Source organism: Tympanuchus pallidicinctus, unplaced genomic scaffold, assembly GCF_026119805.1.
Source record: "Tympanuchus pallidicinctus isolate F22 unplaced genomic scaffold, pur_lepc_1.0 scaffold29, whole genome shotgun sequence".
In the NCBI taxonomy this organism is placed as follows: domain Eukaryota; kingdom Metazoa; phylum Chordata; class Aves; order Galliformes; family Phasianidae; genus Tympanuchus; species Tympanuchus pallidicinctus.
The window spans coordinates 3,858,685-3,873,821 of NW_026294746.1; the positions used below are offsets into that span (position 1 = coordinate 3,858,685).

The 15,137-nt window shown below is 58.7% G+C and overlaps 1 protein-coding gene across 5 annotated transcripts in view; it reads right to left on the reverse strand.

Moving 5' to 3' along the window:
- CASZ1 (castor zinc finger 1) overlaps positions 1-15,137 on the reverse strand; it is a 148,291-nt gene that overhangs the window by 69,444 nt on the left and 63,710 nt on the right. For 3 of the 5 annotated variants that reach the window (XM_052691424.1, XM_052691427.1, XM_052691423.1), the window contains exon 1: positions 1,799-1,940. In XM_052691424.1, the coding sequence (XP_052547384.1) occupies positions 1,799-1,847 (49 nt within the window). In that variant the 5' untranslated portion in view covers positions 1,848-1,940. Of the gene's footprint in view, positions 1-1,798; positions 1,941-11,003; positions 11,090-15,137 lie in introns of those variants that run through there. The other 2 variants (XM_052691425.1, XM_052691426.1) reach the window with 1 other exon arrangement.

Below are 15,137 nucleotides of genomic sequence, written 5' to 3' on the forward strand. Positions count from 1 at the left end.
CCCCAGCTTTGCCTGTGCCAGGCAGCAGCTGGCGCACGCAGCCTCAAGCACTGCCTCCGGGGAGCTGCAGCCGCGGGGCTTGGAGAGAATTCAGGAGGTGGCGAGGAGGGAAATCAGCTGCCCAAGCAGATAAGGGTTAGAGGTGGTGATTATGGGGCAGGTCTTTGCCCTGAGATCATGACAAGACGGGTTCACCCACACGCAGACCATAATGCTGACTTAAACAGATCTCCGGATCCTCATTTCCATGGCTTGCTGCGGCCCCGCGTTCCCACAGCAGAGCACCGAAACCCACTCTCCCCACGCGGCAGTGGGCAGGCTGGCGAGCATCGCTCCTGAGACCACGGAAGTCCCCTGGGGCACACACTGGTTCTGCTGTCCCTTTTAGGGCACAGAGAGCAGCCAGCAAGCGCCATTCTACCACCCATGCCGAGCCCATGGCACCCAGCTCCTCCCATTGCCATCCCAGGACCTGCAGAGCACGGGTCTGGGGGCAGAGAGCTGCCTGCGACTCTTCAAAGCTGTCACCCTGCCGCACACCCCAGCTCTCACGCTGCCCACACTCCGGGATGCAGCAGGGAGCAGCCGCACGCCCACGGCGGGGCCCAGCACCGAGTCCATAGAGGGCAGCTGGGTCCTGGGGGCCAGGGACACCAAACAGGCAGGTACATAAATAGACAAATAAATGCACAGACAGATAAAATGAACGATGACAAAATTATCCTCTCCATCAAAGTATCTGAGTACATAGTTCAGGCCCAGTCAATCATCAACCCGTTTATTACCACCTTACTCCTCATTAAAAAAAAAACAACAACAACCACGCACACACAGACGGGAGCCCGGCACCCACTGCCCTCACCGAGGTGCTCGCAGGCACGGCCTGCCCAGCCCACGGCTGCCATTTGGTCACAGCTGGGGTCGTGCCACAGCCACCATTGAGCAGGTGACAGCGGGTCCTCACCTGGTGAAGCCTGGTGAAGCCCCTGTGGAGCTCTGCCCTGGGTGCCCTGTGCCCGCAGGCCCTGCAGACATCCAACCCATCCCACTGGCTGTGCCCAGCAGCACGCTGCTCATCTGCCCTGGCCGAGCAGCAGAGCAGGGGCTGCAGAAAGCCACACATCGGCCCCAGCGGGACCCAAACCCCCACCTGCCCCACTGCGGGCACGGGGAGGGTGGGGAGCTCCCGCACGGCCCACGGGACAGGACAAAAACAAACCCATCCCAGATATGCCCGGGTTGGAAAAAAATACTCATTAAATGTAATAAGCAGCCTCCTCATCCGCCACAGCCTCGTCCCAAATAAATTAAATTCCTTTTCATTTAGACAGCACGGGAACCTGACAGGCAACCTTCACCGACCAGACGCCCAAGCTGAGCAGGGGAAAGAAATGAAAGAGAAAACAGCCCACACAACTCACAGCAAAGAGCGCGGAATCGTCGCAAAAGCCCCGCGAACTTCCCCTCCGCGTCCCACCGGGCTGCCGGGAAGCACGGAGCCGGCCGGGGTCCCGGAGCGCGAGGGAGGCACGGAGCGACTTCCGCGGGGCGAGCGAAAGAAAAGTGAAAGAGCGAGGTGCGAGCGGCGGCACCTGGCGGGCCCGGCCAAGTTCGGGGCGCGGCGGCGGAGCCCGGCACCGGCACCCGGGGACAGCGCCCGGCCGGAGCGCGGCGCGGCGGGTCCCGCTCCGTACGGCGGTGCCGGTGCCGGTCCGCGTCCCGCAGCGCCGCGCCGGGCCCGCACCGAGCGGCGGGGGGCCGGGAGGGGGCAGGAAAAGGACAATTGCGCCGTACTTACCATAGTCGGAGAGACGAAAGCCGAATTCACTTAAATAATCAACTTTCATAATACTTAATTAACGCCTAATTGCAGCTGATTGCCGCCGAATAACAAGTTGGTCACAGCCCTGATGTCATCGCCGTGCCGGTCCTGCCCGAGTCACTTGGGCAGCGGGGCCGGGGGCGGGCGCCGGGCGCGGGGGGGGGCGGGGCTCGGTGCGGGAGGCCACGCCCAGCGGAGGAGCGGGGGCAGGTGCGGGGCCGTGCGGGGCTGCGCGGGGCGGGGCCGGAGAGCGGGGCCGGGTGCGGGGCTGCAGCGCGGCGGAGCGCAGTGCCGGGCGGTGCGGGGCGGCAGAGCCCGGCCAGGGCACTTTTTCTTCTATTTCCTTTCTTCTTTTCCTCCCCCCGCTTCCCCCCTTTACCTACTTATTTATTTTTGCATTGAATTTCCTCATCTTTCCCCTTGTTTTATTTTACTAAGTAGCAAAAAGAACAACAAAACAAAACAAAAACAAAAACAACATGCCAGGGAGGTTCTGAGAGGTGCGTTGGGTAAACACGGTGAGGAGCCCACTTCTCTCAAAGAGGAGCTCGTTCGGCCGATTAAGCCGGCACTGCGAGCAGCTGCTTTGGGGCACGCTGCCGAACCTTCCCACAGTGCGCCCAGCACGGCCCGCTGCGCTGGGGAAACTGAGGCACGGTGCTGGCATCACCGGGACCACAGCTGTGCCGGCTTCTCCCAGAACACCTGAGCACAGCCTGGCAAAATGGAGCCACCGGGACGCCTGGGGAGAGAGGGAGCCAGGGCAGGTGTCACCAGGTCCCGTGCCACCAGGCCCCAAGCAGCCTCCCCCCACCCTACCAGCCCCTGGCGGCTGCATTTGGGCTTGACGCCCGCCAGGTTTGAGGCACCGGATGCCCCATGGCTTCATTGCCCATCGCACTTCTCCATTTCCACTTCTACGGACTCACAGCACTGGCGGTGGTGCTGCTGCCAAGGACGGGACGCCCACACCACCCATGCCACCCCTGGCGGTCTCCCCGCCGCCCCTCCCTGCTGCCACGGTGCTTTTTCAGGTGAAGTCCACGCCCTGCAGCTGACGCAACGGCAAGGCCCGATTTCCTATCTCCCCATCTCCAGTCACAGGATCGGGCTTAATTTCCCCATCTTCCCTTCTTTGCCTCTTACCCAAGAACAGCCGGGCTCTGTGCCCATCGGAGACCCCACATCAGGGCGCCCATGTTCCTCTGCCCCATCCCCGTGCACCCACACCCAGCCTCGGCCGCCCTTTGGTGGCAGGTGAACGCCGCTCATCCCTTCCCACCCTCCCAGGGGTGTCGGGAGCTCTCGGTAATTAATGTTTGCCAGGTGCTCAGAGATCCTCAGATGAAAAGTGCGATGGGAGGGGGAAGGATGATTAATTTATTATTATTATTACAGTTTAATGCTTTCCCCGCAGACGGTGCGCTGGGGCTGAGCGGGGGGTGAGTCACACCCGTACGTGGGGTATCCCCCTCCACGCATCTCCCCTTTGTTTCTTTACGCCGAGCCCTTTTTGTTGGCAGCTCCTGGCTGGGGCTGACCCCGGGGCCACGCTGGGGCTCCGCGTGGGCCCCTGGCGCTGCCGTGCAGATTGCAGGTTGGAGATCTGGCAGCGCCGTGTGCCTCCTGCTCCTGCTCGGGGAGTTTATTAGGCAAATGCTCTTTCCCTGTTTCTGTAATTTTGTTTGATTTCTGTTTTGTCAAGGGAGGTGCCCGGAGGCCTTGGGGCCTGGGCAGCAGGAGGAGACAATCCAAGCTTTCTTTCCCTTTCCTCCTCCTTCCCTCTCTGTTCAGTTTCAGTCCCATTACTGGCACACGGTGCCTGAGAGCTCCCAACATGCCCATGCCCAGCCTCCATGCACCAGGTGCTGTGCCTCGGTCTTAATTCCCGATGTGGGGCTGCCAGCCCCCAGCACCTGGGAGCCAAACGCTGCATCTCCTGACCAATTAGTTGCAATTTACTGCAGGGATTAAAAGCGCAGCCCGAGGAGCCCAGGGAGCGGACGGCACAGCCTGGGCACCACAGAGCAGAACCAGCCCCGAGCTGCAGGGCAGAGCCCCACATGGCACAAGGGACAGCAGGACGGCCCGAGGGCAGAGCCGAGCTGGGCAGAGCCCTTCCCACAGGGCAGGGGGCTCAGAAGGGCGATCTGCGCCCACAGCACCAAGAGAACGGAGGCGCAGGGCTGCGAGCGGTGGGACCTCTCCCCCGGGATGAAGCGGCGCAGGGAGGGGACACGGAGTCCCCTCAGCGTGGCACGGTGACGGGCGCCAGCAGGGCGCTACCTGTGCTGGATCTGCACCAGCTGACCCCGCTGTGCCACGAGGCCGCGGAGCAGCACATTGCTGAACACGTGGGTGACACCACGCAGAGCCGGGGCACGAGGACACGTGCGGGGCCGAGCGACAGGCAGAGCGCGGCGCGATGCGGCCCCGCGGGAGCTCCATTGAGGCCGTCGGGGTGCAGGAGCAGCGGCGGGCGGGAAGTGTGAGGCAGACGCAGCGATTGTATTACTGCAGGAGCCCGGGCTGGCAGTGCCGAGCTATCGTCCCCGTAATCCTGTTAGCCAGCAATCTCCATTCCGAAAGAGCTTCATTTCTTTGTGAATATTTGTAAACTAGATATCTAATGGAAAATTATAGGAAAATTATAGTGAAATTCATGACGAAGAAATCCGATTAGCCCTAATTCAATTATACCATCTTAGCCCACACAGCACATTTCCCATTTTTTTCCCATAAATACCAATGCCAGGGGTCCGGGTAATCAAATAAAATTGAAAATCATCTTCCCATTAAATTCAATTAGCTGCAATTTCTAAAGCCTATCAGAGATTTTAATTACTAAATTATAAAATTCTCCAATGCTAAATTGAAACTAAAAAAATTGCACATCCTTGTGTTTCATAAGAAAAAAACCTCGCAGAAACCTTGAAAAATACCCTTCTCCTCCCAGCAGCGCCCACGTGAGCGCAGGGCTGGGGCGGCCTCAGCGTGAGCTGCGCACGAGGGCACGAGCCAGGCCTTGGGAAGCAGGCAGCGCCCAAGGAGGGATGGAGCGGGAGCCCAAAGCAACGCCCAAACCCAGCGCCGGGTGCAGCAGTGGGGAGGCCGGCAGCCCAGCAGCGCCTTTGCTTCCTTTCCCCACCTGAGCTCAGCTGTGCCAGGGCCAGGCGATGCGCTGCCATGGAGGAGCTGCGCGAGTTCTGCCCACAGCTGCACTCCGTGGGGCAGTTCCTCGCTGTGCCAAAGCCAGGGCAGATCGCTGCTGGTGCCCAGGGGGGAGCACAGGGCAGATGCTGGCTTCGTGCTTTTGATAAAACTCCTTGAATAACAGCCATGCAAGCCTGGTCCTGACATCGAATTCAGGGAAGCTGGAGCCTTCAGCAAACTGATTTAGCTCAAAGCGCTGCTTCAGTGAACATGTGGGATGTTTGGGAGCAGGGGGATACGACCACGCTCAGAGGCCCTCAGCTCTGAACGCTCACCAAGAAGGCAGAGGCCAACTCACAGAGCCGTGCCCCTCGGGGACCCACAGAGCCCTGCGGTGCCAAAGGGGCCGCGTGCTGCGTGAGCGATGGGAGGAGAGCGGCTCTCCAGCTACAGCCTGACCCTCCCCAGGGCAGCTGGGATTTTCTGCCAGCACTTCCATGGGGGGACCCTCACAGGTTCGTTTGCGCTACCACAAATGAGCGCAGCTCCCAGCAGCCGTCAGCAGGCACTGCGGCAGCCCCGAACCAGGCCGATACTCGGGTTAATTTACTGGGCGCCCGAAAGTTGCCAGCAGGGAGTTGCCCGCAAACAGAACAACAACAAAAAAAAAGTTAATGATCTGGGCTTTTTCTTTAATAAATAGGCAAACTGGCTGAGCCGGATTGTTGGCTGGGATTTGTCTCCCCTTTATCACCCTGGAGCTTCTGTGACACATTCTCCAAATCATCAGCATTTTGCAATTTGAGGTCGTTACCAAATACTATTTTTTTGCCAAGGAAGGGAGAAAAATAAATTAATAATGAAGGAGCCCAAGCAGGGAGAGGCTGCGGCTGGATGGCTCTGCCACCTCCGCGGGGATTGCTCAGGACCTGGCGCCCGCCCAGCGCGCACCTCGGCCGCCGGCTCACCCAGGAATGTGGGGCCGGCACCCCGGCGCTGCTGGGTTTTACTACGAATTAATCCAAGTCTCCTCTGCAAACGTCTAACTCGAAATCACCGCCGGCTCAGCTGCCGGCACAGTGCCCTCCGTGGCAGGGTTGGGCGCAGGGAGATCACCGGGTGAAGAGCTGAAGGGCTTCCCTCTGCGCACAGCTCCGGCACTGCGAGCGTCGGCCTCTCCCAGCTGGAGGGGAATGGATTTGGCGCAGCCCTCTCCTGCACGCAGCAGGTAACCGCACAGACGCTCAAGATGCGTGGGGATAAATCTGCTGCGCTGCCCGACTGGCGCGCACTTACACCGGAGAGCGATCTGCCTTGACAGCCAGCCTGCTGCGGACGGCTCAGCACCGCGTTTGCTGTGCGCGTGGCTGCGGGTCCACCCCCACGCACGCTTGCTTGTGCACACGAGTGTGCGCGGCCCGGGGCACCCCGTGTGCACCCGTGCCGTTGGTTGCTGTGCGGCTGTCCGTGCTGCGGTGCGATGGCTGTGTCGGTGTGCGCCCATCTCTGCAGTACCGAGCACCCGCCTCATCCCCAGCACGGCCCCGCAGCGCTGCCCTGAGCCGAGGGTGAGCTCCCTTCCCCTCTCTGCGCTCCGCCTGTCTCGCAGCCCTCGTATTTTCAGTGCTCACCAGACCGTGAATTCACCTTCATACCAGTTACAGGGTTATTCAGCCGCTCCCGCCGCTGCTAGCCAGCCGGCAGCACAGCCGGCCAGGGCTCCTCTCCCCCACGCACACCCACCGGCAGCACCGGGCAGGGCACCGTGCCCAGGGACACCGCAGCCCTCCAGCACGCCCTGCCCTGACCCACAGCTACGCTGGGAAACGGCAGCGGGGCAGCGGGGCAGCGGGGCAGGAGTTACAGCCGGGATGGAGGGGAGGAAAACCCCCCCGGCCAGCAGAGGAAGGCGCGTGGTTCGGCCCCGCTCAGCCCAGCGAGCAGCAGCCGGCACCGGCGCGCTCCCCTGAACTCAGCCGGGATCCCCGTGCGGCCGCAAAAGCCGGGCTGCGATGCCGCGAGGCGGGCTGGGGACGGTGGGAAACGTTCCACGGCGGCACGTGGGTGCGGGGCCCAGCAGCGCATCTCGCTCCGCTCCTCGCTGTGCCCGACGGGGGGGGTTGCGGAGGGCGGTGCGGGACGCAGCCGGGAGGCGCTGGGCGCTCCCCGCGCTACCTGCCCTGCCCGGCCCTGCCAAGGAGAGCTCCCTGCGAACAATAGATCAATAGAGCCCCCGCCTCTCTGGAAGGAAAACAAACACCCGGATCACCGCAAATTAGAGAATGTTTCGCTTCACTTCATCCAAACAGGCTGACAATTTTTTTGGGTTGTTGCCACGGCGACAGAATAACACAGCGTTCAGCCTGTTGCAGAACAATCAATTAAGTTAATGCCTCGGAGTGCCTGTTTACTCTTCCATTTAGGAGGTGCTGCTCTCGCTCGCTTTCTCTCTCGCTCGTTCTAGATTTCTCATTCTTTTCTTCCTGCTCCTATTCTTTCTCTATTTAACCTAAAACAAAGCCCCTCCCCTCAGCCACCTCCTAGCTTGTACAGAGCCACCCACTTTCCGCGGTCATCACCTGGAATAAAGTTTTTTCCTCTCTCTGACTCTTGTCCTTCCTCCTCTCCCCCCAGAACATCACGCAGTGGGGATGTGTCCCCGTGCCCGGTGTGCCGAGGGCCCGCAGGCTCCGTCACTGCCAGCTCTGAGCATTTGGGCTCCCCGCAGCCCTCCCAGGATGCTGCAGCTCCTCTGAAGTTATCCCAAACCATCCCGCCTGTGAGCTGTAACCACGTACCTTTTTGTCTTTAAATCCCCAGGAAAAGCGTCTCTCCTCCCTCCCCCCCAACTCCTGATAAAATTGAAGGAAAAAAGCAAAGGCAAACGTGATGTGAAAATACGTGGATTCCACCACGCCGCCATCTCACCCTGCAGTCAGCAACAAGTGCCCGTGGTAATTCAGCACAGTGCAGGCAGAGGAGCAGCCAGCTGGGACTTGTGGCTGTGGGGCCGGGCCCGACCCCTCTGTGCCTGCCCCATAGAGATCATGTGGGACCACGGGCACGCTCCCTCTCCCCTCCCCGAGACGAAGTTGTCAGCAGAAGCTGCTGGAGCAAGGGCTCGTTGACTGCTCCCTGTCCATTACAGCCCAGATTATAAGCATATTGCACAGTGCTCTCTGCACGGTGCTGGGGAAATCCAATACGCTGAAAGGTTAATGCAATCAATTAGGGTGACAAGGAAGTAGAGTAAAGCCTTCCGAGTAGATGAAAGGGAGAGAGATGGAGACAGAGAAAAGCAAAGAGAAGCGGGGGGTGAAAGGAGCAGAGGAAGATGGGTGGGAGGAGGAGGAAGGGGGCATGCAGGGCTCGTGCTGCAGATGGCAGGGTGCTGCAGATGGCGACAAGGTCGGGGTGCTGCGGTCCCCAGGAACCAGAGCCCCGCATCCCGGTTCCTCCTGCCCTCTGCCTCAGCCCTGATCTGACTGCCACCAGCCCGGCCCAGGGCACGCAGCCCACGGCAGCCCCATCCCTCCCCGCTGCCCTGGGCTGCCTCAGCTCCCGCTCTCTGACCCCAAACTGCGCCCAACTTCATTAACCCGGGCGGCCAGGGCAGCCAGCATGGCCCCCTCCCACCGCTGCTCCGCTCGCGTTGCAGCCCGGCCAGGGAGAACGTGACACCAGCTCATTAGGACAAATTATTACTCTATAACCCCTGCCGCAATGTCCCTTAATATGCCTATTTAGCAAGAGACAAGTCCTGGTGGGCTCCTCGCCACTAAAACAACCTCACAAATCACCAGAGGCGCAAGCACTGCGATCGGTGCTGCTGGGGCAGCTGTACCCCAGGGGGGCTGGAGGGGCACAACCTTTCTCAGAGGGCTAAAGGAAGCCATTGGGCTGCTCTGGGGGTAGGGAGTCCCTGTACAACTCAGTGTCAGCGCAACCAGGTGAGTAATCCGCTGGGAAAGTGCTCTGGGATGGCCACAGAAGGCGCTGGAGCTGCTTCACTTCGCTGAACCCCTGCCTCCCTCTGCCCCCAGCACCGGTGCCAGTGTGATGCTCCATCTGGGGACCTGCAGAAGCCAAACATCTCCTGCGGTTCCCTGTAATCCCCCTGAATCAGTGGCTGCCTGCATAGACGGGGGTGCAGTGCCACTTGCACCTCGTGCAGGACTGGGGGCTGATCCAGAGACTGCAGAACCTCTGTAATAGAGGACACAGCGAGTGAGATGTCACAGGGAAGACAGAAACACAGGCAGACGTTGAGGGAAGGCAGCTGCTGAGCAGGGATGGGGGCGTGAGGCAGCTGGGCTGGTCTGCAGGAGAAGAAAAAGGTGGAAAGAAAACAGTGAACTACGAGAAAAGAGCAAGAAGAGAGAGGGAGAAGGGGGAAGGAAACAACCAGTGCCACTGCTGGAAAGAGGGAGGGAGGAAGAAATGTAATGGAAGGAAAAAAGAAAGAGTGCAGTAAGTGTGCGATGCTGAGCGCAGAGGAGGGCAGAATGAGTGCGAATGGAGAGACAAGGGACCTGGGGCAGAAAGGAGGAGGCTGGAAGAGAAAAGAGCAAGAAGAGCCATGCGGCGAGGAGCGCGCGGGCGAGGCCGGGCGCTGTCACCAGGGTTGTGAAGCATGAAAAGGGAAGAATCCGCCCGCTCCTTTCAGCGCTCGGAGCATGGCGCTCGCTGCTGACCTACACTGTGCCCGGCTGTGATCACGTTTTCAGGGCCACTGCCTGCCGATCCCAAACAATGATGGGGAGCCTTTGAAGTCAGAGAAAGAAGCCGCAATGTGAACAGGGGGCTTTTTTTTTTTTTTCCTTTTTTTTTTTTTTTTTTTTTTAAGGGCAGGAGTAAGGAGGGAGGAAAAGGAAAGGCTGGCAGGGCGGGGGAAGGCTGGGGGAGAGGTTGTGAGGACAAAACCGAGAGTTGCTCTCAGTGGGGTGTCCCAAAACGAGAGAGACAAAAAGAAAACAAACAGTTTATGAGTAGGGCACATGCTGCCTATGTCTGCGTGCCCCGCGCTGCCGGCCCCCCCGGCTCCCAGGGAGGCTTCTGTTCCTCAGCAATGATGGATGGACGCACAGGGCCATTCAGGCCCGCTGTCTTACGGCGGCGGTATTTACATAACATTAGCCTTCCACCGGTCACCTCTGACACTGCCCAGCCTGGTTCGGGCCCCCCCCGCCCCCCCAGGCACCCCTCTGGTCCCGTTCAGACGCCAGCTCCCTGCCTGGGGTCCCCGTGCCGCAGGGCTGCGCTGGGAGCAGACAGCATGGGGAGCACGGCCACGTCTGCCCCAGCACCATCCCAGGCTGCGTCGGTGCCTGGCAATGCTCTGCAGCGCCAGCACAGAGGGACAGCGGCCTGGAGTGGCACCTCTTTGCTCAGTGCTTCAGAGACGTGATCTCCTTTCACATCCCCTGACTTTAACAAGCATACACTGAGCGACTACCCAGCCCTGGTAACTGCATTGCTTTCTGTACAGCGAGGGTGTGTGTAAGAGAAAACACAGAGAAGTCAGCTTTCGGCTGAAGACACAGAGTGCTTCCATCCTACCAGCACGGTGCTGCAGTCTGAGCGGATACAAGAGGGGAGGGCGCACAGGGCCATCTGAAACTATGTGAACTGAGCTCAGCAAAACCTCGCGGTGGACAGATTGCGTCCGATGCACTGAACGGCCCTTATCCATCTCCCACCAGCCCACGTGGCTGAACATAAAGCGGCGCGCTCCTCACCAAAGCCCTTACACACTTTTATCTGTAAAGACTGAGGCAGCAGAGAAGATATTGAGGAAAACCCAAAGTGACAAAATCAGGTGCTCAGAACAACTGCTACACAAAGACAAAGACGGGATTAGGAGACACATGGGCCATGTCTGCATTAGACCTTCTTCTCTTCGCATCTGTCTTTACAATTAATGATGGTCCAGTCCCAGAAGTTCTAGTGCAGACACAGCCACAAAGAGCAGGCCATGACGGAGAGACAAGCAGAGGAAAAGAGAACCCAGGAGGGCGAAGTGACATACCCATTGCAGTCTGAAGTCTCTCCTACCTTTCGGAGATTTCAAGGTCTGGTTTCTTGCCTGGTTTTTAGCTCTAAATTCACTTCATCCTGGAGAGGGAACAAAAAGGATGCAGTTAATACATGAAGCGCGCCTTGCACGGCACGCCGACGAAACCTCACAGCACCCAGCTATGAGCAGGACCAGCATGGGGCACTGAGGCTTCACAAAGTGCTCTCCTGCTCCTGGCTGCACCATACAGTGCTGTGCATGACATCAGATATCTGGTGTGCTGCATTCAGCACACAGAGCAGCTCCTGCTGGTGTGGCTCCTGCACCCAGGCACCAGGGCAGACCTTGTGCTCACAGACTGCCTGCATACCCACACACTCTCCGCTCCGTGACAAATATTCCCTTTGCAGTCCTCTCACTTCCCCTGCTGACCCCCAGAGATCCCCTACGGGGCACAGGGTGAAGGAGTGTGGGGTGGGGTCCTGCAGCAGTGAGCCCCCAGCCCTCATCTGTGCTTCTTCCTTCCTGGATAAAGCAGAGAGCCAAGGAAGAAAGAGAAAAGGGACAGGGGAAAAAAAGTCACAGCAAAACACATGAAAAGTAAATTGAATTATTTAAAACCATATGTTCCAAAAATGTGACAGAGCATAAAAGCCGTGCCGTGAGACTTCCGGAGGGGGTTATCCTGCACAGCAGGGTGGGAGGAGAGCTCGCCTGGGGAAGGATGGTGGCACAGCAGCAGCTGGGGACTTCCCTCTCCCAAGGCTGTGAGGTGGCACAGAGCAGAGAGTGGCTCCAGCTCAGCAGCGGCGTCCGGCCCACCCTGCAGTCTCTGTAGTGCAGGGTTGCCAAAGCTGCTGTCACAACTGCCTGTGATGTGGTAGCGAAATTAAAACCGGCCTGAGGTCAGGCACGGGGAGCCTGCGGCTGCACTGGGAGCACCAGCTGGCAGCACGTCCCTCCCCAGGATGCAGTGCCGTGCGACCCGCTCAGCCCTGGTGCATCCCCCCTTTGCCCCACGGAGGGCACAGTGATAAGGATGTAGCTCTAGGAAGAGCATGCTGTGACTGCTGCTTGCCCCTGCCCCTGGGGGCCCCGGTGCTCTGTGCTACTGCTGCCACTCGTGCTGCACCAGTGCCAGGATGCTGCGCTAAAGACAGGTGGGGGGGTGCTGGCTGGGACCCAGAGCTGGAAGGAGCTGGTGAGATATCCCAGACAGCGTGATGGACATGGAGCTGGGGATCCCTTGGGGCATGGAAGACGCACAACCAGCCCAGCTCCTTCCTTCCCCACTCACACCTCAGGGCTGACCCAGCTGAAGACAGCAGTACCAGCTCCCCAGCCTGGGGTCCCTCTGCCTTTGGGCTCTCTCGTCCCTTCTCCCACCTTTTTCTTCCTTTTGTTCTTTCTTGCTTGCTCTTCCCATTCTGTCATGCTCCTTTTTTCTCTCTCCCTTTGTTCCCCCCCTCCTTCCGAGCTCTCTGTACAACTCTCCTTGCCTCCCCGGCTTTACACCCTCACCCCGTGCACGGTCAATTCTTCAGATGGAGTTTTTAATTGTTTTTTTTTTACTCCCCTTCTTTCGGTCGCAGCTTATCAATGATGCAAGAGGAATAACGCCAATTTACTTAGAATGTGTAATCCCCAAATCAGATTGGGGGATTGTATGAGGCAATATGACCTTGCATATGTCTCCATTAAAGCCAGCCAGGCCTCCTCTTGTATTCTGTGTTCCCAGTACATATTTAGACAGATAACGCTAATTGTACTTGACATGTCCTCTTAAGGATGGACTCTTCCCTCCCCCAGCTCTGCCTGCTTCCCAGCCTGACAATGCGCCAGAGCAGAGCCCTCTTGCTCACAGCAAGGCACGGCACAGCATGGCACCCACTGGGCTGGCAGGCTGGGCACCAGTTTGGGCGCAAAGCACCTGCCCCCCCAGGAGCTTTCCTCACCACCACGCAGCCATGGCGAGGAGCAGGGGAGGGGGGAGCACTGTAGGACACGGCTAATCTGAGATTACACACTGCTCCTGGGACGATCTTAAATTCTCCAGAAAAACCAGCAGCGTGCTGCCATCTCTGAAGCCGCAGGTGCCACCTCGCCCTGCCCCGGCCTCCATGTGCTGCAGCTGTGCTCCCGCTTCCTCCCCTGCCCTGAGCCGAGGGCTGGATCCGTCCCGGGCTGGGGAGGTGCAAACCTTCCTAGGACACCCGCAGCCATCACCACAGCCCCTCCACAATGGCCCAGACCCCAGAGATTTCAGACCAAGACAGCCTTCCCCCTGCCAAGGAAAACTGCCCATACCTCCCAGCTCCCGTGCCAAACCCTGCAGGTAAATATTTCTATGTGGATCCCAGCTCCAACTCCTCCAAAGCACCGAGCAGAAACCCAGGTGCCTCACACCGACCAATGCAGGGCTGCTCTGGCCCGGTGAGCAGGATGCAGGAGGAGGAGGGAGTTTCTCCCAGGGAAGCCAACCGAGCCAAACTTCGCCAAAGTGGACTCAGATTTTTTTTTCCCCTTGACACAACATCCTAATTCGACTTTTTCAGTATCTTTCCTTCAACAACCTTTTTTCCTTCCTCCCCTTCCTACCCAGCAACTGCGCATTTATTAATTCATGAGGCACTAATTAGTTCTTTGTTTAATTTTGTGTTAAACAGACTGACCGGAATGATAACGACTTGCAGCGTTGCATTACGGTCCCCAACCGCCCCTGTTTTCTGACAACAAGGGAGCGCAGTGAGACTGGCGTGATGAACCCCAATTCCCACTCCAGTTGCACTTCATTAAGTCAAAATGTGACAAGAAGCTTAGAGAGCAACTTTCAGATCGGATCGCACATAACAATTGGGCAGGAAACTTTCCGAGGGGGAAGCGGGAGCGGCACTCGCAGCGAAGGCTGGCACTGAGCGATTCCCCCGCGCCTGCCTTAAAGGAGCCGCCCGACGCAGGGCTGCAGGCACGCCGGTGAGGAAGAGGAGGGGAAGGCAGCAGCCAAGGCGAGTGCTCAGAGGCAGGAGGCAGCTCTGCATTCTGCTTCCCCCAGCTGGGCTTGTCACAATGGCTGCACCACGGAGGGCTACGATCCCACACCTGTGCCTCTTGGAGCTACGGCTCCTTGCCTCAGTTTCCCTCCCTGGCTGACCCCCAGCCACTGTTCACAAACTACACGGCTGCAATGAGTAGGGAGAGGCTGAATGCTGGCTAACATGTGGGTGACATACGGATGTCACGGGGTCTGGGTCATCATCAGGCTCAGCTGGACCGGCCTCAGTCCTGCTGGCACACAACCTGCACGTGCTCACGCCTCCTTGAGTGCAGCCTAAGGGGGAAGTGAAAAAGACCTTAACACTGCACCACATGAGGCAAAGTGAGCAGGAAAAGAAAACATCTCAAGCACTCGGGACATGGAGGCTTTGTAGCAGTTCAAAATGCATCCTCTGCTCCTTCAGGGACAGCAGCAGTGGGAATAAGCTGAGATCACACGAAAGTGACATGAGATGGGAGGTCCCAGTGCCTCTCCTAGCAGGTGTTTCTCCACCCTTCTCCCTCGTCTCTCTTCCTGCAGCAGCAGACTTGTCCCCAGTCTTGCTTTGGATGGACTCAAAGCTCTGCTGAGTGCAAACCTTTGGCAAAGCCACGTGTGGGACCTGAGGGTCACACTGCGGCTGGGGAGTGACACAAGTGTGGTGAGCAGAACCACGTCTGAGCAGCACGAGAGCTAAGACTAGCTCCCTGAGCCTCAGGGACATCAGTGTACCTACAGGCAGCATCAGCACACCCACCTGGGTGAGCCGTACACATACAGGTGCTTGGGGAAGGAGCCAGCCTGCAGCAGGCTATCACAGCATGGCATTTGCCAGCACGTCCACAGCTGAGCAACACACGGAGCTGTGCAAGCAGACGTGTTTGCACTGCCTTCCATCTCTCATGAATCTGGAATGCAGCAGGGACCTCTGTGGCTGACAAAAAGGCTGTTCCTGCATGACACAATTCCCAGGAAGACATCAGATCTCTCTGATTTCAATCCTACACGTGCTCTGGATACCATTAAAAGGCATATGTAGATATTAACACTACGCTGGAGGTTCAGAGCAGCGTCCAGAAAGGGCAAACACACCCATTAACACCTTGGCTGCT